Source organism: Scleropages formosus, chromosome 9, assembly GCF_900964775.1.
Source record: "Scleropages formosus chromosome 9, fSclFor1.1, whole genome shotgun sequence".
NCBI classification, from domain to species: Eukaryota; Metazoa; Chordata; class Actinopteri; order Osteoglossiformes; family Osteoglossidae; genus Scleropages; species Scleropages formosus.
Window position 1 is genome coordinate 20,822,538 of NC_041814.1, and position 26,973 is coordinate 20,849,510.

At 39.8% G+C, this 26,973-nt stretch overlaps 1 protein-coding gene across 1 annotated transcript; it reads right to left on the reverse strand.

Annotated features, from left to right (window-relative positions):
- Positions 1 to 117: 117 nt before the first annotated feature.
- On the reverse strand, positions 118 to 25,654 carry LOC108935504 (cullin-1). The gene is made up of 22 exons (XM_018754168.2): positions 25,410 to 25,654; positions 13,037 to 13,376; positions 10,997 to 11,174; positions 9,578 to 9,745; positions 9,417 to 9,467; positions 9,131 to 9,221; positions 8,763 to 8,926; positions 8,420 to 8,582; positions 8,204 to 8,334; positions 5,569 to 5,676; positions 5,171 to 5,277; positions 4,922 to 4,970; positions 4,619 to 4,750; positions 4,385 to 4,502; positions 3,838 to 3,914; positions 3,298 to 3,429; positions 2,916 to 3,008; positions 2,427 to 2,474; positions 1,861 to 1,943; positions 1,328 to 1,433; positions 947 to 1,060; positions 118 to 797 (listed from the first exon to the last, which is right to left on the reverse strand). Exons 2-22 carry the CDS (start codon positions 13,174 to 13,176, stop codon positions 717 to 719), a joined length of 2,334 nt encoding a protein of 777 aa, XP_018609684.2. The 5' UTR covers positions 13,177 to 13,376; positions 25,410 to 25,654; the 3' UTR covers positions 118 to 716.
- Positions 25,655 to 26,973: the final 1,319 nt, after the last annotated feature.

Genomic DNA, 26,973 nt, shown 5'->3' on the forward strand with positions numbered 1-26,973 from the left:
GCTTGGTGAACTGTTTAAAAGTTGTCATCCTCATCTATGGAATAACTTCATACTGTTACAAGGCATACAGAAACCTTTAATTTTTATTTGTCACACTTAAAAAATGAATCACACTATACAAATGGTGTTCTTGTAGCAGGTAACATTGCAGATTACACAGTACTAAGGGCCCATTCTGACACTATGCTCTCTGAAAGTGCTGCCAAAATTGCATTCATAAATTACGTAGTTTTCTTAAATGTATTTTCATGAATAACCACCACTGCTAAAACCAGCAGCCTTTTTGTTGCCATTTTTCTTAAGCATTTTATGTCTTCGCTTAAACGCAGATAGGCGGTAGCATGCAGCCCCAAAATTCCAAGGGGGTATTCATTCTGTAATGTTTACTTTGCTAGGGTAAGGGGAAGGCAAGGAAGAGGGTCTGTGTCGATATTTACATATCAAAACATCTGTCGATCCTGAGCAGTTGGGATGTTAATGTAGGACACTGGCTAGAGGGCTGCCCAGCCTCAATTTTAAAGGGACATCCAACTAACTACCCTGCCAACCGACCCACGCGGGGAACGAGAAAGTGTTTCTTCTGTGTGTTGGTTCCCGTCCTGCAATCACATTCCTAATAACATTGATCAAATGTCAGAAGGAATGAGGTGTTTTTATTAATAGACACTTTGAAGAAAGGGGGGAAAAAAAATGGAGATGGGCAGGGAGGAAAACATTTATGCCAAGTAACTGTAAGTATCCTTCTCTCCATCAACACGTTCCAGGTACTCCTTCTCTATAAGGATGTCGATACATTTCTGAAACATACCAAAAACCGTTTATTAAAATCAGCAGAAGAGCACCAAGCATAATAAGCAGAACTAAGACACACGAGACCAGCATGTTTGTAAAATGCAGGGGGCATCACAGACCCAAACCGCAGTCCTGTAGAAGATTGGCCGCTCACCTTGATGACAGGGACCCTGGGTTTAAAGCGGGACGACAGCTGGTTCAGCACCTCAGCCAGGAGCTGCTGATGCTTCAACACCTTCCTCATCTTCATGATTCTAACAATGGCAGCCTGCAGACAAACAGAACCTGGTTAGGCATCTGTACAGTGGGGTGGGGGGTTCAAGAAGATCTTGAAAAAAAGCATGGCTTTCATAAGCAAACATTCTCAGTACTTTTGTATTTACATATCTAGGAAGACAGCCATATTTTATTTAAATATATATTATATATATGTGTGTGTGTGTGTTTTGCGCATGGCTTGGGTGGTGGTAGCATTTTTACAGTGACACAGTGACACCTGCACACTGACACCAGAAGCAGTCGAGTGTATAGTCACCTGTATGAGAAGCTTGCGATCCTCTTCAATGTTCTTGTGAGTGGTTTCCTGCTCCTGCTTCTGCTCTGTCTTCATTGGCACATTGATATTGACTCGCAGTTTCTTACTGCACACAGGACAAGTGCTTCTGAGCTTTTCTCTTTGCAGTGAAATCTACCAAGCCTCACTCACAATCCCATGTGTCGTAATGCTGTCTCAATGCAACAGCTTTACCCCAGAAGAGTTATGTAAAACGCCAGTTAACCAAATTTGTTGTAGCTGTACATAGAGGACCAGTCAACACTGGTCGTGAAATGAACGGGACATATGAGTGAGAGCAAAGTGACCACATGTATTTTACATCTCTGGGGAAAAGCTGTAGAAGAGCTGGGAAGACATGATTTCCTAATCAAATTTGTTCATTGAAAGCCTTGTGATGAAGACTAGCTTCCAACGAGGGGACTAACTTTCGACTGGTTCTGTATATAGACAATTAAATGAAGACTAACCAGAACTGGTATCAAATTCTGCACACATAGCAGTGAATTGCTTACTTTTTATATCCAAGGTAAAGTTTTATTAAGGTGTCGGGTTTGAAGTCAACCTCGTCCACATTGGCATTCTCATCTTCTAGGACCTGAACATCAACATAAAGTTACTGCAATGCTATATGAAAATTCAAAATGTCACCACAGAAGACCGCAGCATTATAAATATTAGACAAATCATTTAAATAGTAGAGATGAATGTTTCCAGCACCTCACCCTGCCTGAAGGCTTCCAATGGGTGAGGCAGGGTGTGAACGTGTCACGCTAACCACACTTGTGAACAATTACATATCATGCACCTACACATGTATTGTTTGTGCTGAGAAGACTAAGGAGAACTGGTGAAATAGATGTCACAGGAGATAAACATTTTTAGCACATGCTGCTACAGTTTTTTGACTAAAGTTCTAGTTTCACAACACCCACATCATTATAACTGACATATTACAATCAGCAAACCAGTAATTAAAGCTTTAATTCATATAGCAAATTGTAAAAATTTCTAAATTTAAGCAAGCGCTAACAACTAAACAGAAACAAAAATTCACACAGAACCGAGAACCAACACTCACCAGCAATTTGGACTTTAACAAGATCTGTAAAACCTGCACTAATATGTCCTGAAAAAAAGGACAAAGATCAAATCACAAATAAGAACCCATCTGTACCACAAAAGTATTAAGATAACCAAAACTCAAATCTCTCAATCTTCTGCACCAGCAACACAACCTTCAATATATTTGAGTAAAAAAAGTGCTCAAGTGACAATATCTTAAGACTTTTTTTTTTTTTTTTTTAAAAAAAAAAAAAAAAAAAAAAAAAAAAAGCATTTTATGAAGTTTTCCATACCCCAGCTACAGACATGAGGTGGTATTTAAATGGAAATGATGCTGGAGAAAAGGTGCATTAGGACTCAGCATTGTATTATGTCATTTGGGAAATATGCTTAAAAATGTGTGTCCTCCAGTGTGGACAAAAAAAAGAATAGCTGCGTCTCGGTAGGTTAAAGGGAAACAAACTGTTGGACGGTACAACCCAGACAACACCCAGTGTACACTCACTACTTTGATCTGCGTGCTGTCGGCCAGCTGCTGGACGGTGTAGGTGTCCTCCGTGTTGAACTGCAGGAGGATGGCCATCTGGAACGTGGATGCCTAAGGGAGGGGGGGCAGGTTGGGAGCTCACTGCACACAACTGGGTGCCATCAAACCAAGCTTGTGGCCTCCATTCTAATTTTCAATTAATGTATTTACACATTCAGCATTTTACACCTTTGTACTGCTTATAATACACACAAGGCCTTTTCAAAGCATAGCAAACAATGGCAAATTTATTAAGGCACACAAACAATTATTTAGTTAAGTTACTTGATGATGCCATTTACCCCAAAATCTGTCACACTGAAAAGCTTGAGAACCTGTATGGTATGCAGTGAGTACTCACCTGCAGGGTGTATCTGTTCTTGAAGCAGTTGGTGACCAGCTCTCCTTTGGACAGGTGGTACAGCCAGGTGAGTTTGCGGCCACTGTGTCTGCTGGCGTAGAAGGCGGTGAATCTTTGGTAGCTCCTCTCCAACTGTCCAGAGGAAAGTCAGAACACACAGGCTCAGAAGAGTGCCTCCGGCAGTAAACAACGACATTTACATTTATTCATTTAGCTGACGCTTTTCTCCAAAGCAACTTACAGTGTTAACGTACTTACAATTATTTACCCATTTATACAGCTTGGTAATTTTACTTGAACAATTTAGGGTAAGGACCTTGGCTCAAGGGTACTACAACCGGAGGTGGTCATCGAACCTGCGACCTTTTGGTCCAAAGGCAGTAGCTGTAAGCACTACGCTACCGGCTGTCCAAACTAAACTGAAGCAACCTAGGATTTATTCAGTCTTGCTGGGACACCAACTACTGACAAACTCTCTGAGTAACAATTCAGATGAATGTGTGGCGGAAGGTGGGAAGTGAAGAGCACAGGATCTCTCACCTCGGACGGCAAAGCAAATGTGCAGGACTGCTGGAAGGGCCAGGAGCCCGAACTGAGGACCTGGATGCTGAAATCCACTGCAACACAAGAGTTTCACAGCTGTCAGTACACACAGGGCAAACACTGAGGGCCATAAAAAAAACTTTGCTAAGCTTCTTTCACAAAGGTCATTTCAATTAATTTGATGTTAACAGATGATGTTAACATTTTCATTTCTATTCAATTGATAAGAAGGTCATGTTTCAGAGTTCACTGCAGTGATTTTCTGCTACAATGCAAACCTTTGCCTTGCAGACCTCATAGGCTGTTATATCACAGAAGTCACACTGAATAGTTAGAGAAAATTAAAAGGTATTCACGTCTAGCACTGTTGACTATCAACAAAGTACTTCTGATTTCAGTTTCTGTCACTGATTTGTCATACCTACAAAAATGTACTTCGTTTGGAAAACAAAGCTATTAACGCTATTAAGATCACTAACATTGAAAGCTAAAAAATGATGTAACGCAGCACATGATCAGCACTAATACTCTGCTTTCCACTTACAGTCCAAAGGTTCAGAGTTGGAGAGGTGCTTCTTGAACTGTTCATTCAGGTCTTTGCTGACCCCAATGTCCTGGAACATGCGCTGCAGTTTGGAGGTGTACTCGAAACCACATGCTTGCTGAGGGTTGAGGAAGCAGACCGAAACAGAATCAGACCAACGCCACATATCTATTACAGAACGCCAGAATAAAACACTGCCAAACAAGTAAGCTGCACATGAAGAGAAAGTCCAACCTTGAGTTTGGAGATCATGCTGGCCTCGGCATCATCACTGGCACTGTTCTGGTGGACGAGCCGCTTGGCCAGCATCTTGGCATAGAACTTCTGGAACACATCTTTGTCTTCAATGTACTTGAACACAACCATCTGATGGTTAAAAAGTGGTAGAGGAGGAGGCAAAAAGGGGAAAAAAAGGTGTCATGAAAATCCATGTGAAAAGTTTGGCATGATGAGCACTGATGCAGGTTCGACCAGCAGTACAGAAACATGGACGTAAAACTGAGAAGACAAAAATGAGCTGCAAAGGTGCCCACTCACCACTTGGTTGAGGGTGTCCTCCAGCTCTGCTTCTTCTGGGTTCTTTGAGCTGAAAGAAGAAAAAGATAACGACACACAAATCATTCATGTGTTTAAATTCAGCAGTTTCAGCCAACACTCAGCTGTGCAGGTGTGTCACTACACTGTGAAAGTTTGTTCAGATTTTGCACTAAATTTAAATGTAAAATACAGTGAAAGTGGAGCACATTGTGATGCTTTAGGTTTTGAGGAAGGGTGGGAGGGGGGTACCTCTTTTTCAGGAGAGAGTCACAGTATCTAGCCAGGAGCTCTGGGGATTTACTTGAAGACTGTGCCATCTTGGTGACTGCATTGTTGTTGATGAAGCGGCCACAAGCCTGCAGGAGACACACACTTTGTCTCAGACAGTTCCACAAAACACAAAAAAAAAAAAACACAAGAACAAAAGAGGAGTAACAAGAACATCATGTTGCCTGCACCTCAATTAACATTATTATTATAATATGTCTTTGTCCAAGGCAACTGAGAGTGATTAAAGTATTTTTAATGGAGCAATTCAGGGTAAGTACCTTTCTCAAGGGTACCACAGTAGGAGTAGGGATTCAAAGCTGGGTCCTTTAAGGTGAAGGCAACTGCTCTAACCACTACGCTACCCGCTGGCCACTTACCTTGTCTAGGGCAGCTACAAACCCAGCATCATTGTTGAATGCTGACATTACCAGAGCATTGTACTTCTTATGCACATCTAAGATGGTCTGGACGTACATTTTAGGATCCTGCAATATAAAAAGAAACAGATGAGTTTGAGCCAATGTGTTAAGTGCAACGTGGGAAGGAAATTAGTTATACTGAATTAGTGAGAGTAACTAGCACTCTCTCTCAGTACTAAAGTGACTTAATATTAGAACTACTGCCATCATGTCAAATACATAGCTGTTTAATAAGTTAAAAACCTGATGATCCATTTCCTTTTAAAGCAACATGTTCATATAACATGACTATTGTCTCTTCCTGTAAAACTGAAAATCATGTAAATTATTAATCTTCAGAAGATATTATCACTGCCATCTTTTAGATGCTGGTTCAGTATCATATTTGTTTTTCCATTGTAGCAGGAATGCATTCTGATTCTGGATATGCTCACATAGTGACATCAAGTAGAGCCCTTGTTTCATCTGAAGAGCACTACAATATCACAGTAAACAACTGCACTGAACCTACTTTCTCACTAATAAACTGCTGATTAAAGTAAGAACTGGAAGCCATGTCCTGAGTTTATTACTGAGCTCTCACTGTCACCATATGAGCTGCAACAGCTTCTGTGTGAGCCATGTGCTGGGCCAGACACCTCCAGCTACCAATAAATCAGTCATTCACTCCTCCAGCAGATTATACTGAAAGAAGCCTTTTAAAAATAATTCATAGTGTGAGAAAACCCTGCATTAAAAAAAAAAAAAAAAAAGAGAAAAACTTATACTATGGCTGCCATTGGTTTTTTTGAGAGGTTAAATGTTTACTGTTTAATCCATCCAGGTGAGGAAGTTGCAAGGGAAGAAACACTGAAAAACTCTTGACAGTTCAGATGCGAACGGGAACTCACACAGACCATCAGCCTTGGCAGTATTCAACAAAGAGAAGCTGATGGCCAAACCAAAGGAGATCAATACCAGCCTTCTAAAAATTGTCCCTAAAATGGCCAGAAACCACAGTGAGAGTTTTGCACTAGCTTGCCTGTTCTTTAAATAGTTTGAGAGTGGTCCCAGGAGATTAACTCACTGAAGTAGTGAAAAGTCTTAATGAAGCAAGAAATCGTAATTAATCTGTAGCAGCATAGGTAATTAAGTTCATAATACATTTAGATTACATTTACATTTATTCATTACCAAAAGTGTAAAACTATAGTCCTTAAAAAGAGAAGACAGGTGGCCTATACACCATTAAGTTGTTCTACCGTTAAGGTAGCTAACAACGCACGGAGGTAGTGGTTTATGAATGTGAGAGAACTACAGTTAATATACAGTGCCAGGGCATATGTCACACTCCTTGATATAAATGGGTCATTGTCACCTTTTAAACAGTTATTAGTCTGTACTATTTATCTAAGAGTGGGAGTAAGGAGGCCTCGTTTCCATTTAAAAAAAAAAAAAAAAAGTTCATTTCATACAACTTAATTTCAAAGGCTGAACACATTCCATTATAACCATGTCCATTACACTTTAAACATCAATCTATATTAAAAACATGTTAAACAGATCAAATCAATAGAATGTTCTCATATTTACTCCCAGTACATATCATCAGCTCATATAGCACTAGTATTGCTTTTAAAAGTAAAGCGACAATGTTGTGGGAAGTGTAATTTATGCCCCCCCCCCCCAACTCCAAATTTGAAGAATGAAGGTCATCCCTGTCTTCTATCAGGCTGGTGAAAAAGTAAACTGCCACTACAGACAAAATAATGCAACTGGGGGTCTACCAAGAGATGTACTTCCTGCAGAAACTGGTTTTCACAAACTGACATCCTCATCCTGCCTGGTAAATTTTATCCAAATACAAAGATGAAGCACAAAAAAAAAAAAAAAAGAATACAACAAATGTGGGGGGGGGGCAGGAGAGAATGGAATCTCAATAGTTAACATTACAAGGAATTGTGAAGCATGATTAAAATATGAGACTAGAGACTTGGTTGCCAGGCAACACTAAGTTAAATAGTTGCCATGACATCTCCTTGTTCTGCAAAGCGAGGACTCAGCTGGTGTCACGGGGCAGGTAGGCCTGGAGAGGAGCAGCCAAGAGCCAACATTCAGAACTCATCCTCCCTTTGGTGGGCAGCTTTACTACCTTTTCCATGCAACTTCAGACCGAACCTTTACAAGCACCGAGAGTTTAAAAACACCATTACTTTTTGGTCAGCTACACTGTAGACTTTTGTGTGAATAGTGACACAGTTCGTGATTCCACCACATTTTTGCCAAAGGTGCTCAAGTTAAGCTCCTAGCGCAAGGCCAGAGCAACAGAGCCCAGCCAGGGCTTCTTGGTCCATCTCCATAAACACTATGCTGTTGATACAATAAGGGCCATAGTTTCATCAAGTAATAGCGGTATGAAACTCCACTATGAAGGCTGTAGGGTTTTCTAATATACTTTGTATACCTAAAATCATTTCTTCCTCTTTGTTCGCACATGAAGGTGTTAAGCCTGGTGTCCAAGTCCAACAAAATGCTGAATGCAAGACAGAAGCTGTAGCTGTAACAACTCTGACACACAAGTTCTGAAATCCTCAATGGTTTTGGATGTACTTACATTGAGGGCAGCCTCCCCACACTTCTCTATAGCAGCCAAGCCCTGGTTGTGGATGTGCGTCTCCAGGAGCTTCTTCAACTCCCCCAGACCATCCGTGATGCGAGACACAAGGTTGTACATACGGCCCAGATCTGTGCAGTGTGGAGGAAGGTCGTAGTGAGACAAGTGTGTGCTAGGCGAGCTGTTGTGTGGTCCACAAAAAGCTCCATTCGTCACCTTCGTTCTTATCAGCATCCAATAAGTTCTGGAACTCAGTGTGGAAGATCTCTAGGTGCTTCTCAATGAGCACCTGCTCACACTTGCGCGCCAGCTCATCTTGTGTGCTCTCGTGGAGGTAGACCTGTACTCGCCGCTGCTCCTCCAACAGCCGTGCCTCTGCCTGCCCATGTGACCAAGAAAATGAAGCCAAGACAGTTTACACCCATCATCCCTCATTTATTTATTTATTTCAACACAACAGTGTTAAAGTGCAATGCTGAGAAGAAATTACTTGAGGCCATTCTTTAGCCCTCACTATTTCAGCCTCTATTAAGTCCTGCATGCTTCATTAATACCCCACCTTTTTCATGTATTCAGTAACAGGATTTTGCTGCAAGAACTCCGTGCTTTCCCTGGTGTAGAAGCGCTCTGTGTCTGCCAAAAACTGAGTCTCAAAGTACTCTTTGTACACGGATAATGTGGGTCCTTTTGCAAAGGCGTCATCTTCATTCAGGCCTAGTTCAACTGGAAGAGACAACACACTGTCAGTCTTTGGAAGCTCACATCTTCTCATTTCTTGAAAAATCATTCACATTTCAGATCTGGTTCCTTCTTTACCTGTGTTTAATTGCACACTTCCTGTAGCAGCATCAGTGTAAGAATTGTGGCAGCCACAACACATTTTTGCAACTGTAAGCATAATGCAATTCAGGACCAAGCAGCACTCACCATAGGATTGGACAACACCACTGATTAACCGGGTATTTATGGTTTCCCCATTGCGCTCTTTCTCAATCAATTTCAATACTGCATTTGTCACCTGAAAATGTCAGATATTGGTACAGCTGTATGTACAAGCTTAACTCCTCTGAAAGCATTTATGCCATAATGTACATTATGTTAATATCTTCAATGACTGAAGCAATAAGGACACCGACACCCTATAAACCCTGAACTCTTACAATGTCAAAACGAAGTAGAAAGCTGCTTCCACAGCATATAAGTAGATACTCACTTGTTTGTTTAGAGGTCTAAATAAGCATTCTCTCCATGTAACCAGGGCCAGCTGTAAGAACAAAAGGACACTTCAAGAAGTAGTAACACCTTGTAGTATAACAGAATTCATAACAGGCCGGGGGATGGGACATGCAGACCAACAAACCAATCTTAACATACTGAGTAGATTTCATAAATTCCTTTCCGTCCTTCGTCGCACTCGCGGCGGACCCAGTGGCGGTTGAGGTAGGCACAGATTCCATTTAATACTTTGCTGGAGAACCTGTAGTCTTCCCACTGCTGTGTGTAAAACTTCAGCACACTCTCGTCCATCAAGTCCTCCCCATCCTGACGGCCAGAGAGACATATGCAATTTGTCACTCCAAAACATATACCAAGCTGAAAGCACAAAAGCTGAACTGAAACTTAAAATGAATCCTTAACCACTGTGGAAATAACCCAGACTGAGGGAATGGCAAGACTGCATTTAAAAACTATCTGGTAAACACAAAAGCAAAGGCAAGCAGAGATTATTCTGCTCCACCAAACAGAAGCAAACATGAGACTCATCAAAAAAAAAAAAAAAAAAAAGACATGAGGCCTAATAGAGAGTTTGTAGTTCTTGCCCTGAGGTTTGGAAAGAATACTGCACTTTGTCCTCTGACAACAAGGAGCTGGAATGTTCACCAGAAAGACAGACACACCTTATAGGTTGTGCAACTCTCATTTACTTCCGTGATTCACAAAATCATTTCAAATATCATTAACTAATTAGAAAGACACTCCAAATATGGAGAACAGCAGGAACAAGTCCAGTTACATACTTAAGACTAACAAGAAGAAGAAGAAAGGCAGAGCATAACATTTGCAAAAAGCCTACAAGACCCAACATATCATGAAAAATTAGCTATTGCTGGCAGTCATATTATTTGTTGTGATGTGAATTAACAAAAGTCATGGACAGATTATAGGCTAATCACTGATTTGCATATGCTATGATAACCATGGGAATTGCCAGTGATATCACAGGAAATCAGACCGCACAGAAGTTAGCTTAATGACATTGTCTTGGCTATCCTGTCCAACTGTACAAGACAAACACAATAAGCCTGTTAGCTAGGTCAGAGAGCATAAAGCTATTAGAAGTCTTAACATCAGCAAATACCCAAAGTAGAATCATAAAAACCTGCCAAACATACTACCATTAATGAATAGCTCAACCACCATGGTCGCTCTTTAGCTAATTAATAATGGACAGAACTGAACTAATCAACAACAATAATACTGGAGAAATTAAATCCCATTTAAATTATAATTCTAAAACTGTAACCATAGCACATCCAGTAACATTAAGAATATCAATTGTAATTTGTTCCAAATTGATCCGCAATCAGTATACTCCTAAAAGGAAAAATGGCATGCATTATACTGCGAGAACTTACTGTCATTACAAATGAGGAAAGTGTTTCCATTCCCCTTTAACATGAAAACAATTACTGGTCTGTGGTTATTTAATATTCTGGGAAAAAGCCTACAGTGAACATTTATTATTGAACTACAAGACAGTTCACCAGGCCAGAGGGGCAGCTGCAGAATTACCTTGAGAAGGTTTGTCAGGTAGTTCTTCAGGAATTCCTTCAGCCGCTTGTAGAGCTCCAGCCCCACAAACTGTGCTCCCCCAGGGGTGGGTGCCTTCTTGGAAGGCTTGGATGGGGGCACTCCAGCTCCCCGAGCCTGGCTGGACTGGTGTACACTTGTACAGTAGTTATATACATGTCTGGCCAAAGGATTAAGGCTGATAAACGGTAAATATGATAACAGTAATACAAATTCATATGATTTCGCCATGTGCTCAATCTGCAAATGCCTTCAAAGAGACCTCAGTCACAGGCTGTGTGAAAATGAAGCTCATCAGTAAAATGAAAACATGATAACCCCTTGCAAAAACTGTATTTTGAAACTACAAATGCTCACCTTCACATACAGGTAACATAACATAAAACTAAGTGAGGTATACAAATCATCTCCAGTTGGGGTAAGACACAATTCAGGTGACTAAACTTAGTTGATAAAATTTAGAGGGTGTGAAAGACATAGGGGTTTTACATGAGTCTTTCTGAGAAAGATTTTAAATTCTAAGGTGTTAAAAAGTCACCCTCCCAAAGAAATGCAGTAAATTTTAACTGCCCCCCAAACACTTCCTTATTCTCTTCATTGACAGGAAATGTATTTCACAGCTTCAGCTGAGATTCATTTTTGTCTGTCAGCAACACCACACCCTGATGTTTGAAGTTCACCTTTTCACAGTCTTAATGTTTATCGTAATCACACAAAGGATTGTCAGCACAGCAAACTGAAGATCACTAGGTACTCTTGCTCACTGGAATAATGTAAGAACCACTATAGCAACATGATGATGAAAAAACAGCCATAATATTTGTTGTGATGTGAACAACAAATGAACAAGATGAAAAAAGTGGCAAAATGTCAAGGAGTAGCTGCTGGGTCAGACCTAGTCACCTGGTTATGAGGATCACACCTATCACAGAACAAAGTCTAGTTTAGAAAGGTCTTAACTTGTCTCAACTTCCACCGTGACTCATTAAAAAAAATTAAAAAAAAAAAAGCACTAGGCTCTAGATTAATTTAATCACAGCAGTACACTAATTCTACAAAAAAGTCAGAAAAATTCTGCTTACACAAAATGTATTACAGCAACAAGGAAAAAAAAAAAAAGCAGCCAGGAAATTTGAAGCGATAAACCCTTCACAATTAACCCTTGCAACAATTTTGCAGTCCTATAACTGCACAGTCCGAGAGGTTGCAAACGTTGGTCCTACCGGGGCTGACTGCAAGGGTTTTGCTTCCTCCTGAATGTACTTGCTTAATCAGGCTTCCTTAGTGTTTCGTGTGAACACAAGGTGCTGACTGGGAGACATTCTTCAGAACCTGATGGATTGCAGTTCTTGGAGGAATATGGACTCAAGCTTCCACCAGTATTCTGCACTACTTTCACCTGTGAGTAGAGGCTACAAGGGTGTTACAGGCACACCCAGATGGAGATCCACCATCCACACTACAGCAGCTTTTGCTGACATTCCCTCACTGATACAAATCTCTTAAGTCATATCAAGTCAGGTCTGATGTCGTAAGGTGCTGAATGTTGCTGTGACAGTCATTTTAACACAATATAATTTTGATGTCTAGACACCTCAAGCAAGCACACTTAAGGTAAGCAGTGAAATCTGCTGAACAGGTCACACAACATCCCATATGTGAATCTCTTCAATGTGCTCTCTTTGAATGAAAAGTGAAATGATCCTGGAATTAACATGAACAAAGAGTGTAATTTTACCTGGCACATGGCAACAAAGGTGTATAACTGTTCTTGTAAAAAATAAATCTGCTCAAAATATATTGATGAAAATTTCTGGGAAACACAGAGCTCTGAGAGGGACAATTCAATGCCAAACATGGTTTTTAACTATAAGAAGATCATCTGCTAAATGGTAAGGCATGGATTGCCTTAAAACAAGTAGCCCATCCATTTCAAGATCAGAGACAAGGCAAAGCCAAGGAATGACTAAAAAGACTGAGACGCATTCATCCTAGAGGTGGATGAGCAGCTCAACAGGATACGTGTAAAGTTCCATGTATCGTGACTTGGCCATGCTCTGCCTGGTGTACACCTGCTGTATTCCTGCTCGGAGGTCATCCCAGATCTGGTCCAGCCCGATCTGTTTCAGTCCATGTGGGTTCTGATTCCTGCTGGATGACATTGTCTCTTGGCTTGCGTGCTTGCTTCCTTTATATATATTCCCGCTGTTTTTTTTTTTTTTTTTTTTAATTGTTAAAAACAGTTAAAAACTACTCCTCCATTGGTAATTCAGAAACAGTGCAAAAAAGGGGGGGGAATATCTATCTCCTCCAGGAGGTGGCCTGGTCACCTCAGGCAGCAACTAGGAGATCACCAAAACACCTGGAAAAAAAGAGAAGCATATACATTACAAACAGGTTTGGACAGAGTTTTACAAGACATAACAGTTTAACACTTGATCTGAAATACAGCACAATAAGATGTTGTAAAAGTAATACTGGCTGTCACATTACAAAGTTTCATTTGTTTAGAAAATGAATTTCCTCAAAGGGATTAATAAAGTGCTTACGTATCCATCTAAACATACTGGTCAATTAACTTGGCTAAATTGGGGTTCTGTTCCAAGGGTCTTTCTTTATACAGGGTTATTTTGATTGCAGAGCTCAAGCAATCTGATAATTTGTAAAAATTACATCTGATGACAGAAAGAGGCTGCAAACATAGCCATAACAAACCTCGGTACTCAACCAATAAAAGAACCCTTTCTGCAACCTTAACAGTTACGACTGCTTTTGAAGTTATTTTACCATTTCTCTGATAGGCAGTACCATGTTTGGGTTCCATGTCTTACATCTGCCTAGGTTAGAGCTGACAAAGAATACATACGCAATAAAAAACACTGAAGCTATCATACAAGATCAGTGTTTCTACACAGCTACTTTACAAGGTGAAGTCAGAGAAGCTTAACTTTGAAGTAAATACATTTTCTTTACTGATTATAGCACAATACTCCTTTAGTTCCTTATTTCAAACAAAGCATTTGCAGATGACCAACACAAGAAAATGTGATTTTTCATTTTATATGGGAGATGAAGTGTTTAGGAGTACATTTGGTAAATTATCCTTAAAACATCTAAGCTGTGCAACACTGCAGTACATTTTGGATGATTTTTCTCCTAAGGTTCTCACATCCATTTTGTAAGCTGTCATTTTAATCTCTACCATTAACATGTACATTCAAAAAAGTGCCAACATCAGTCCTTTCTAAGGCTGAACAACTAAAGCAGAAGCAGCAAAAATCTTCAAGAGAAGACATACAAGATTTACAGGACAGGATGTACTGGACACTAAATGGTATCCAAAGGCCTGGACGTTTACATTTAGTCCCCATTATTAAGTCATGATCCACTGATGCTGCCTTCCGATATTAAAATTTTTCACATGCTGCTGGGTACCGCATTCTGCATGCGGAGGCCTTGCTGAGCACCACAACGTGAACACAGCATTGGCAAATGCATGCGGCTGTGTTCATCTAAGTTAAATGTAGAAACCATACCCTGGGGCACTCCTTTTACTCAGTGGTGGCACAATAAACATGACTTGTAATACAGTGAAAAAGACCTTGTTCTTTTCTATTTAAGTAACTGTTTAGTTGCACCAAAAAATGGGAATAGCACTTTAGTAGGACCAACAAAACGACATACGATACAATTGAACTTTGTCAGATTTCTCAAAAATTTGCTTTGCATCATAGGAGCTCTATCAAAGACAATGACATTTCACAAATAAAGGGTTACAAAGATATTGGAAGAAAAAGAGTAGATTTACATTTACTTATTTAGCAGACGCTTTTCTCCAAAGCGACTTCCAGTGAACTCTATGCAGTGCTATCAGCCAACACACCTTATTCACCAAAGTGACTTACACTGCTAGTCTTGCTCACGACTTACAATCATCATGTATTGTAACTCTTACAATGGGTCACTCATCCATACATCAGTAGAACACACACTCTGTCACTCACACACTACAGGGGAACCCGAGCAGCATGTCTTTAGACTGTGGGAGGAAACTCACGCAGATACAGGGAGAACACGCAAACTCCATGCAAACTGAGCAGGGATCAAACACGTGTTCAACAACTCATGAATCAAGCAAGTGGTTAACAGCCAAGAAAAATGAGACAAAGAGATTCTCCTCGAACAAAAAAAAGCTGCAGTGCATAGGTTTTGTCACCCAGTTAAAAATGATTTAATAGTTACTGTCCAGTTATTTTTGTATTTAACAAAGCAATTAATGTACATGATAATATATATATATATATATATATATATATATATATATATATATATATATATATATATATATTTTTTTTTTTTAAATGCCAAAACACACCTTTAAATAATATGAGACATCATTTAGTGGGTTATTCTTTACTTATGAATCTTTTACTTGGGATGCCAAACAGAAGACACAGGATGGCTTGCACAGGTGTAATGTCAAATTATCTCATGAAAAATTCTGAAGCAAAAGACAAAACACAGCAAATATAAACCGCCATACATAACCATCACCAAATTTAAAAATGAGAATGATTTTCACCATTGTCTATACATGCACTTGTATGTTGTTACAAGGCAATTCCAAAAAGGTATAGCTATTGTACCAAAGAGATGTTCTCTCCAACCCACACTAAACGATGTCTTCAAAATGCATGTCAGATTTACAAAAACTCACATTTTAAAGTACTGCAATCAGTTAATTTCTCAGAACTCCAGAGGAAAAAGGCAGCAGTTCTGTTTGCTCCATACCTTTCAATGTCCCAGGAATATACAAGAAGCCATAGCTGTTAAACCAACAAAAACAAAACAAACAGGCAGACAAGCAGGCAAAATAAACAAGGCTGACTCCTGCCAGTGGGTCAAGCAGGGCTGGCCTGCTGACGCAGATGAGATCTGATGGCAAGCTGTCTGCTGAGGAGCTTTATGGAACCCGTGACAGCCAGTGCAGGAAGTTGTCTGTAATCCTGTTGCCTGTGTGTCTGGATGTGTGTGAGAGGAGCACATCTACATGCTGCCACACTGACCTGAAGCTCTTGCCTGGGTCACCCCTGCTGGGCTAATTCAACACCCTCCATTCCCAGGGGCAGTCCATGTGCACAGGTGGCTGGCCCATGCATGCTGGGGTAGACTCACCTAAACCCAGAGGTCGCTCACATTCCTTCACTTCCTGGTACAGGGCCAACAGCACCCTATTTACCTGGCAGATGTGTAAGCTCACAATGCCTCAACAATGCTACCAATTATTCATAAAATACTAAATATCTGGAACAGCAATCACCAGACATCGCAACCTTGAGAAGTTGTGGAACAAAATAAATTTACAACTTGTTCACCCCACAAAGGCTGGAGGCCTTCTTCTCTGAAGAAGGATCTAATCACACTAAATTTCAGAAGGCTTGAAGCTATTTGGAAGGTAAGGGGTGGCCTTTTTTAGTTTCTGGATTTCCATTCAGTTTATTTTGTCCCCTTCCTGTGTTTAAATAGATCATGTGTATTTATACATTTACTGAACAGCACCCCTGCTGGGATTTAACACAGACAAACTTTTGGTTACAAGCCCAGGCCTTTATGAACTACACCTATTTCAGCCAGACTGTAGTTCTTAGTTTAGTAACAAGAATTGCAACCTAAGCAGAAAAAAAGATAAAGCTGAAACTATTCCAAAAGATAAGCTGCTTTACAATCACAAAAAAAAGAGCATCATTTCTCTTACCATCACTGATTTTCCTATAAAAACAATACAAATGCAACAGCAGCAATAGCAGTCTGGGGATTCAGACCATACACCAATCCTCACTGTCACTCAGCACTAAACTAATTATTCAGGAATAAAAAAAATGTCCAAGCTTTCCTCTTGCGTGTAAGAGATCAATTTCTACCAGACCAATTTAAGATCCTCGTAATGGTGCATTTAATAAATATCTGTACGGAAAGTTTTGATAAGAGACCAGTTGTTAGCGGTGCAATCTCCAGGCCAATCAGACTATAACAAGCAAGTCAGATTTGCACATGTAGTAGTTTGTACAGGAGTTAGTTTTAATAGTTAAATGCCCTCATCTCTATACAGGAAAAAAGTATATTCATGTGTAATATTATAAAGCTACATTGAGAACATGGCTCACACGCACACACCTCGGGGGGGTAGTATGGCTGTTTACCCTACTGGACCTGGTATGTATGTATTGCTTTCAGGAAATGAAAAAATGTGGTAACTGACTGTGATGATAAAAAGGGCTAAAATCCATAGAAATATAATGTTTCTTAGTATCTGGTACACAATTACTAATACCAGGTATCATTTATCAGTCTAGAGTTTCAGATATCAGGTCTGCAACATTAGGTCCAGGCCCATAACATTGGACAGAGTTCTTATCTTTATTCTAAATGTAGATTTAAAAACAAAATTAACACAGAATGGCAAGGAACGTTTTTATATACAGGTCTAAGCAATACAAAAAAAAAGCTCAGTAGACACAGAATGATTAACAATATTTTTTATTTAACTTAAGGTGTTACTCAACTTTTTCTATACGACAGTCATAATTTAGATTATGGGGTGAGCTTGGGATGGGAAGATTTTGATTTAAGAAATAATGGCATAAGCCATTTGATTGCCCAATTATTTGAAATTTGGTCTGCTTTCACGATCAAATTAAAACCGGTAATGGGGGTAAGCGCATGATTAAATAAAGACCGACATTATATTTACACCACAAGGCAACGTCTCAATGACTATATTTAGTGAAGATATTTTAGAAACTAAGCCAGTGATAGTGAAACACTTCCTATACACCTTGTTTCTTTTCAAACGAGATTGCACAAAAATTAGAGGAATTTCAGATATATAAATGTGTATGAACTGGACACTGAAACAGTAAATTGTTAAGTATTTCCATTAGACTGACTATATTTAAAAAACTGTAAATCTAATCTCAGTACTGTACCATGACAGAATGCTAGAGTGTAATTGTTTTCTGCAGCACAGGTACGATCGTTTATTCCACCCAAGAGGCTCGCTCCACGTAACCATGGAAACAGAACAGAGAATAGGTGTGAATTTTGACGAGCTATCGTTCCTGCTGGAAGAATGACTGATTGATTAAGAAAATTCTGAAAGGGAAAAATTATTTCAGGAAAAGGTGGACATTGTGTCAAAGGTATGACAATGAAGGTCAACATTTAACTCCAAGTGGAGAAGATTATAGGGAGAACAGTCAGGGACAAATCTACAATTCAACAAATCAACACCATCTCCAGCAATAAATGTGTGAGATAAATGCATCAGACTGTGTTAAACCCCTGCTCAGGATATGTAAAAGGCAGGTATAGGTAGGGCTGGCAAGAATTTTTGTGCATATTCTGTCAAAATATATTAAGACGACCACAGCAGCATGAGGCAAACTATGCTGTATTACATGGTGATGTCTCATATAACCTTTACTGACAAACTTTATTCATATGCTTTATTTGGTACAAGTTAACTTGCTTGCTCTTTTTCATTTTCTGTCAGAACATCAGTTAGTTCCAATAACTGAGTGTACAATGATGAAAGTGACAGGTGATGACTAAAGGCCTGAAGCCGCCTTTAGTTGTCAAATAATTCCCCTACCCTGTGCATATGCACTTACTAATTTCCAAATACTAACTAAGAGCTGTAGAAATCCTACATTAGGATGGGGATTTTGGGTTCTTAAATCTAAAAAACAAAATTATAATCCTGGCAAACACAATAGAGGCCTTGGACAATACAACAAAGAGCACAAGGTTACAAATCTAGAAAAATAATATTCCTGTGTTCATTCAAGTAACCCTTTATACTGGTTAAAGGGGCCTGGAAATCAGCAATACCTGTGACTAACCTTGTGCTGAGGTTGAAACAGACTAAAAGGAATTAAATCAATGGATTATGGTCAATATTTTAAACTGCGAAGAGAAATTACATGTACACTACACTACATCTACACTAAAATAATAAAATACATGCATATACTTGGACTTTTCAGTTACAATTCCAACCCTCTGAGTGGGATAGAGAGATTACTCTTGCTAGTTTTTTGGCATTACTCCCCCCCCCCCCCCAGGTACAAGTAAAGTCAAAGACATTCAAATGACATATCATAGATCATATTTCTAAGAATGGGAAATTTAGCTGCATGTGACCAGTGAATCTGACAACAGTGTTGATAAGTGAGTGTTATAATGTCTGAAATAGGGAAAATTAGTATAATTAACATTAAAAATTTAATTTATTGTGAAATCCAGGTAGTAGTGATACCTTATAAAATTGAAGCACAAACCATTAGCCTCTCATGAAATAAACCACTAAGCCAGATTAATTGCAATACAGTTTTGAAACCACTCCAGAACACACACAAAAAAGCTTTAGTGTCCCAAATTACAAAAAGCCTGACTGCAGCTTTGGCACCTACAGGGCACGAAAGACGATCACATCAGATAATACTTAGATGACTGATTACATCTGCATAGCTTTATTTCAAATATAAGACAACTTGATGTAGAATTTTTAAAAACTGTACAAACTGAAACTAAACTTCCCCCCTCTTACATGAACACGACTTCACACTCCAAAAGATGGCGTGTGAGAATTTTACAGATTTAAAGAAACTACAATTTTTAGATGCCAGTAAAATGTTTCAAGGTGGAATTGTCTACACTTTTTTAGCTTCTTTACAATTCTGTCATTAAATCAAAGAAATGTATAACTACTAGGGAAAAGTTTTTTCAACCTCATGAGAGTGTCTTATGGTAGTGAGCAGACATATGGGTACTGGCACAGCCCTAGTTATAAAGTATCTCTTTCATAGTTAGGTGTTTGTTTTACTGAGCCGGTGAATCTAACAAAAAAAATTCTAAGTGAACAGGACACAAGCAGCTTTTAAAGAACAGTGCTAAATCTTTCAGTGGACAATGTACAGTATTCATAAAATCAGTAGGACTATGAGAAACTAAAGACAACTGAAGCGTGTCTTGAATTTAGTACTCATCAAACAGAAGAAAAACATAAATAGCAAGCCATCCCAACAGCAAAGTGCCACATCACAAGGCCAGCAACAACCCTGACAAACAGGTTCCACATACTACACACTCCAGCACTGACAGGCATGTCCAAAGTCTTTTTCTTGCTCACATAACAGCTGTATAGCTATAAACTTCCATGGGAGTTAATTATACACACAGTAAGTGAACTGCAAAACAAAGAAGCAGCCATCTACAAAACAAACAACTATCAGAACCAAAGCAGACTACACACAGACCAGGCCAACTGGCAGCCCAAATTAACTAAAGATATATAATATTTTCATGGCCTCTGCTTGAAAATGAAGCAGACACACAATAAGAGCCTCTTTGCCTTGAGTGCATAAAAAATAAAGATGAAATGGGAAAAAAAAAAAAAAAATTATCTGATGATCTATAAATAAAATGGGGACTCAAACAGAAACATTGCAAGCAAGGGAGGGGGGGAAAGCAGACTGTGTCAAAAAGCAAAAGACGTATTGATGGAAGTAGGATAAGCCACCAAAGCACTTATAAATGACACTGTTGGAAAACTATCAAAACTATATTATCAGATTAGGCTGGTCAAACCAGCACAATTCACTAAATCCCTAGATTTATCAATGGAAGATAGAACGCACACAATTTACAGAGATTTGTTCCCTTAAGTTCTGAAAGCAAACTGTAATGATATTTCTCTCAATGTCCCCTTTTCCCAAGCTCCCTTGGCAGCTCAGCAAAATGAAATGTCATGCAGCGACATGTAACAATGCTCTTCTTTAGCATGAGCACCTAGGTAAGACACATCAGTACATTTGCTCTTTGCGGCATCTTGTAGTCTTTCCGTGATGTGTCTAATGGCTGTAATGATTTTCTAATAAAGGAGTTCTACAATAATTTTGATCAGGCGTTCGTGCGTCCATATAAGGTAACATCACATCATTCGTTATCTGCTCTGTGCTCCACCACTGCCTACTCATCTACACAAATAAGCAGACCTCAAAAGGACATTTCATTTTTGTCAGTGATACAGTAACACAAGCAGCACAGTACCACAGAGGGCAGTGCAAGTTCTTCATAACACCTGGTATGTGCAGCACAGTGAGTAGCGCTGCTGTCTCACAGTGCTTGGGTGATGTGAGAGGACGTGGGTTTGATCCCTGCTCAGTCTGTGTAGAGTTTGCCTGTTCTCCCCGTGCCTGCATGGGTTTCCTCCACGTGCTCCGGTTTCCTCCCACAGTTCAAAGACATGCTGTTCAGGTTCACCCATAGTGTGCGAGTGCCACAGAATGAGTGTGTTCTACTGATGTATGGGTGAGTGACCCTTTTGTAAGTAGTGTATCAAGCAGTGACAGAGAGAGTGCATTTCATTGATGTATGGATGAGTTACCATACAAGATGACTGTAAGTCGTGAGCAGGACTAGCAGTGTAAGTCACCTTGGTGAATAAGGTGTGTGGGCTGATAACACTACATAGAGTTGACTGGAAGTTGCTTTGGAGAGAAGCATCTGCTAAATAACTAAATGTAAATGTGCAACTGGGTTCAATATGCACTCAGTCTTTGTGGAGTTTGTATGTTTTCCCTATATTTACATAAATTTCCTCCAAGCACAACTTCTTTCCACAGTCCAAAGATGTGTTTCAGGTGAAATGATCAATCTAAATTACCTGTAGTGTGTGTGCATGCAAACAAATGTGTGTCGGCAACTACGTAATTGAATGATTTGTAATTGAATTGTTAAGTTTGTGAAATACTAGTAATCGAGACGTTCCATGCCGAGCTGGGGATCCAAGATGCCATTTACCCACATTATATTTATTTGTTACACACTGGCTTACAAATTGTTACTTTCTAGAATGCCCAGGAGGGGTGGGCAACCACTGGCCCATGGACCCCCAGAGGTTTTTTCTCCCTCAACCTTCAGTTGGGAGTTTTTGTTCCTTTCCCCGGTAGCCAGTAGGTATACTTATAGCTCTATAATAAGTTCTTCATTATGGTAGCCATTAGCTGACTGTCTTCTTTGTTTGTATCAATTTTTCTTGCTGTATGCCTGTGTTAAAGTGCTCTGTGTCACTGCGTGAGAATAGCGCTCTATAAAAATAAAATAAATAAAGAAATAAAAGGCATCCTGTCCATGTTTTACACCACCTAGCCAAGAGCCCTCTGCTGTAAAACAGACCAGGCAAAGTCTGGTCCACTGCAACAGTACCTTAGGGTAAGAGATTACTGATCATAAGATATACAGTATAGGACTGTTGCATGTTAGCAATATATATACCTTTTTTTTTTTTTTTTTAAATTTACCCTTAGTTCTCTTTACTGGGTGGGGGGTGGTGGTTTGTATGGCTCTCTCACCATTCATCAGCAGGTACTTGCCAAGCTTTATGCCTTCTGTCACCTGAACATTACTAGTTACCTTTATTCATTGAGCTGATAACATTGTCGCTTTGGAGAAAAGTAAGAAATTTAGGATTATTTACTCATTCATAAAGCTGAACAATTTTTACAGAATCAATTCAGGGCAAGTACATTGCTCAAAGGTACTACAAAAGGAGGTGGGATTCCAACCACCTAAAACTGATAATGAACAACTCAGTACATGAACAATGGAATTAAAACCCAATGGCTTAACAGTCCAGCACCTTAACTGGTAAACCATCTTGTCCCCAAGTAGAAGCTGTGAACACATTCTTTTGCAAGACTATGGATCTGAGAACTCTTCAGCTGTACTGGCATTAGCAGACCACTGAAGCAGCACTGTAACCCTAATCACTCACTCTCTGTAACAGCATATCATAAGGTAGTACAGTACAGAGCCTATTCTGGAAACATTCCAGGGCAAGTCAGGGTACAGGCCAAGCAGACACCAGTCCATCCCAGTGCCACACAAGCATTCACATAAGTTATTCACAGGAAAACACTAGGCAATTTAGCGTACCTATTAACCAGAAACATGCCTTTGTACTGTAGGAGGAAACCCTTAAGAAAACTGGAAGAACACACAAACCCCACACTGACTCAGAGGCTGCTAAACGTATGTCAAATTACACATGGCTGGCACTGGCTGATGCACCTGGCTACCTTTTGCTCCACCATGTTCAGTCTTGTCACTTAAGCATGACATTAAAGTTGTATAAAACGCTGAACTGCATGATGTGAGGGGGGGAAAAAAAGCATATGCTAAATTAATTAATGCAATGAAACTATGTACAGTTCCCCCAACATACATATCAAATTATGTATTTTTAGAACCTTGTTAAGTTTGTGAAATACTAGGCTTTGTACGGTAATTTATTAGATCTACACATCACTATACTGACGGCATCCAGTTAACCTGTACAGGAAATTACATTTGATAAAATATAAAGGCATATTTAGCTGTATCAGTAACTGTACCCAAACTCTCCCTGCTCCAGAACCCATCATATTTATGGCATCACACTTCCTTCAGGTCAATGTCAATCATACATGAGGATTTTAACCACAGGTCATACTCTGCCTGAAAGGCTGCCAATTTTATTCTTTACAGAGACACAGTGAAGTTCTGGTTACAGGTGGATCTGGTATTTGTTCGCATTCCCTGATTCAATGAACGTATGACAGAACCTGAACTGAAAGCCCCTAACATCTCATTAGAAATGCAAGTGTCCAGTGTAATACACAAACAAGTATTCAAAAAAATGAGGTGAAAAAAACTCCTAAAGAAATTGCAAAAGCATAAAATAAAAGTGGATGCAGTTAAATCACTTTTAAATACAAATTAAATTAATATCTCTTTATTACAAATTAGGTCACATGTAAACATGCAAATTCATTTTCAGTTTAAGATTATACATGGCTTTCACTGATAAATATCTGAAATTCATTGTAATTGCATTTACCTTTACAAACTAAGTGCAACAAAACCATTTTTGATGGCAGCATAATCAGTTGTCATCCTGCCAGATTCAAACATTTTTGTAATTCATGTGTAAACCTAAATTCAAACCAAAATCACATCACATACAAAACAAGGGTGACACATCATCTAGACTCATGTCTGAATTTCCTTGACAATGACCACAGCCAAAGAACAGTTCAACTTTAGAGTACTGCATAATAAAAAATAAACCTGCTTCACTGTTCCGTTACTGACTAGTACAGACTTCACTTGCACACTCGTGCGGTTTACAATTTTCAGATATTCACATTTTAAGTACGTTCAACAACTGGAGACTGCAAAAACAGACAAGGGGACCAAAAAATAAAAAGTGGATCCCCTGCATCTCCAGTGACTGAGGTGAAGTGGGACAAAACTGCAGCTGGATGAAATCCAGCCAGGTACCGGTTCACGGACACCACCAGTAGTATTGCTGACTATTAAATTTCCAAACTGCAATAAGTTTCACTGGGGGCTCTTGTTAGGGAACTGTAGGTAACAGTCAGCAAGCAGGAAAACTCCAGCACCTCACATCATGTAGACGGAGGTGATTTTGGGACTTGGGTCACATCAGATCAGTAACAAAACTTTAATTGATGATGTTGTGGCAGAATACACACTGAAAAGCAGAGGAACATCCTGAGGTGGTGGGATACCTGGGAGTCATGATCTTGTGGAGAAGATAGTGAAGGTGGAAAACTGGCACCACTGCTGGTGGTGGTGAATCCTAATGCAGAACCGGGAACCTGCTGTTCCAAACGGTCTAAGTACGCACCGACCGACCTCGTGGATGAAAGCCGGGACCTGGCAGCGACCCCGGGCGGTGAGGAAGTAAGTAGCTGTATGTGTGTGCGTGTGCGTGCGCGCGGCCTACCAGCCACGTTGGATAGCGCGGCCAAACGGACGGGTTTGGTGGGGGTCGTTTCTTTTACTTCGCCTAGTAGAAAGAACCGCACATCGTGTTACGGCAGCGAACACCGAGGACGCGGGAAGCCGAACCGCCGCCCGAATACGAATGTGTACCACAGTGTGATTTACTTAATCGTTCGCGCTTCGCGCACTTTCAGTTTCAGTCCAATACGATAATTGGAAGGGACGGACTAGGGAACGGAGCGAAGCCGAGGCCCGGGCTAGCAGCAACCCTTCGGCTTCGTTTCGGTCTCCGCTTCGCAGCTCTCTTACTTAGGGATATATTCCTACAACAACATGGCCTCCTGTCTGTGAGTCAGGGTTATTCACAAAGCGGGTCTCAATGTGCAGTAAACCGCCTGTACCCGGCCTGCGGAAGAGGGCGAGAACGGCGCCCACTGTGACTGACTCCGTCGACTCCTATCACTCCAACGAGTCGAGTGAGCTACCCGCCGCTCTTGTTATTTACCAGCAAAAAATGAAGCAACTCACTAATTAGTTCACTTACCATCGCCCTACCGTCGATGTTCCCCTCGGTCCAACCATGGAAAACGGTTCCAGTCGCAGCTACTTTTACGTGATGTTTCACTCAAGAGTTTTGTTCTTTGTTCCTCGGCTCTATGGCGAAACCGTTTCCCTCACAGCTCGGAATCGTCTCTTCCCGTCTCGTGCCGTCCGCGAGTCGCGTTTTCCGTACACCGAACTCCACCGTCGCAGCTGCGCTGAAGGGGAAAAATAACAAAACGTCTTCTGTGCGGTGTTCCGGTAAAGTCTTCCCTCTTGCAACAACGGCCCGACGCTCACAGTTCCGGGAGAAAATCGATCTCCACATTGATTCTATTCGCAATTGTTTCTGTAGCTATAATAATAATAATAATAATAATAATAACAACAACAACACCACACCGTGAAGTGAACGAACTTCTATTTTCTGTAGTCAGAAACTAAGTTAGTTATTAAATCCCTAGGCATTTCAATTACTGTCCATGCACTCTGACTCCACATACGTCGACGAAGCTCTTGAAATATAATTACTAATACTTGCCTAGGAGTGTACTGAATGCTTTATGTGAGAAATAAAAGCAAATTTAAAATAAATTCTTCTGCTGCATTGGTTTTCTTGTCTGCATTTCAATAAACTCTGTTTCACAACCATGTTGCATGCATGCAAAAAATAGTTTCAGTGAGGGAAGCTGTGAGAAGTCGAGAGTTCAGTTCCTCATACAAGTTAAGACACGGAAAGGAACGACTTTATTTAGTAAATAGGTTATATAGCCCCCGCCAGGAACAGATTATATATAAATATGACCATTAGTAATAAATAGTGCAGTACTGCGTTTGAAATTATCCAGTACATTTCATGATTCGTGCCCTGTGTGTAGCAATTCCTGGGTGGTATCGTATGCCTCGCTGACTAAAAGTACATTTTATTCCCTAAGGTATTCCCCATCTTTATTTAATTCGTCTTCTGCTTTTATGCTAAGGCTTACGTCAACATGGAATTCATGTGTAAATGTGAAACTTTTACAATAGGCATATCAAGTTCAAGTTTTGTCACATACACAATAATAACTAGTAACTAATAACTAGTACGACGTGCAGTGAAATGCTTTTCCGACTGTACAGAATAATAATATAATACAGACTGATAGAAGAAATAATATAAATAAGGCAATACAAATAATTTATTTAATAAAGTAGAAATTAGAAACACACCACAGAAAAAGAATATATAATGAAAATACGATTGAATAAATAATACAGTAAAGTAAGATTATATATATATATATATATATAATAGTGGTCTAAAAATGTGCAGATATATATACAGCCAAATCGTAATGGCGCCGGTAAGGTCGGTTGCCGTCATGACTGCTCCGACTAAACTTTTATCTTTTTGTACTTTCCTTTACTTAGCCTTTTTTTTTCTCTTCACCATTACTACTATCATAAAATATGGGTCATATATTCTGACCATTGTACTTCTACTTTGGTAAAAACACACTGCGTATATAGAACATATGGTACAAAGATTTTGTGTCAAAAGATACCGCTTTAAGGTTATTAACCCT

Coding starts and splice junctions, on each gene's coding strand:
- LOC108935504 (XM_018754168.2), bottom strand. CDS start 13,176: ATGTCATCCAGCAGGAATCAGAACCCACATGGACTGAAACAGATCGGG. Junction 9,746..10,996: donor ACCTGACAAACCTTCTCAAG/GTAATTCTGCAG, acceptor TCTGGCCGTCAG/GATGGGGAGGACTTGATGGA. Junction 9,222..9,416: donor TTAGACCTCTAAACAAACAA/GTGAGTATCTAC, acceptor TGACATTTTCAG/GTGACAAATGCAGTATTGAA.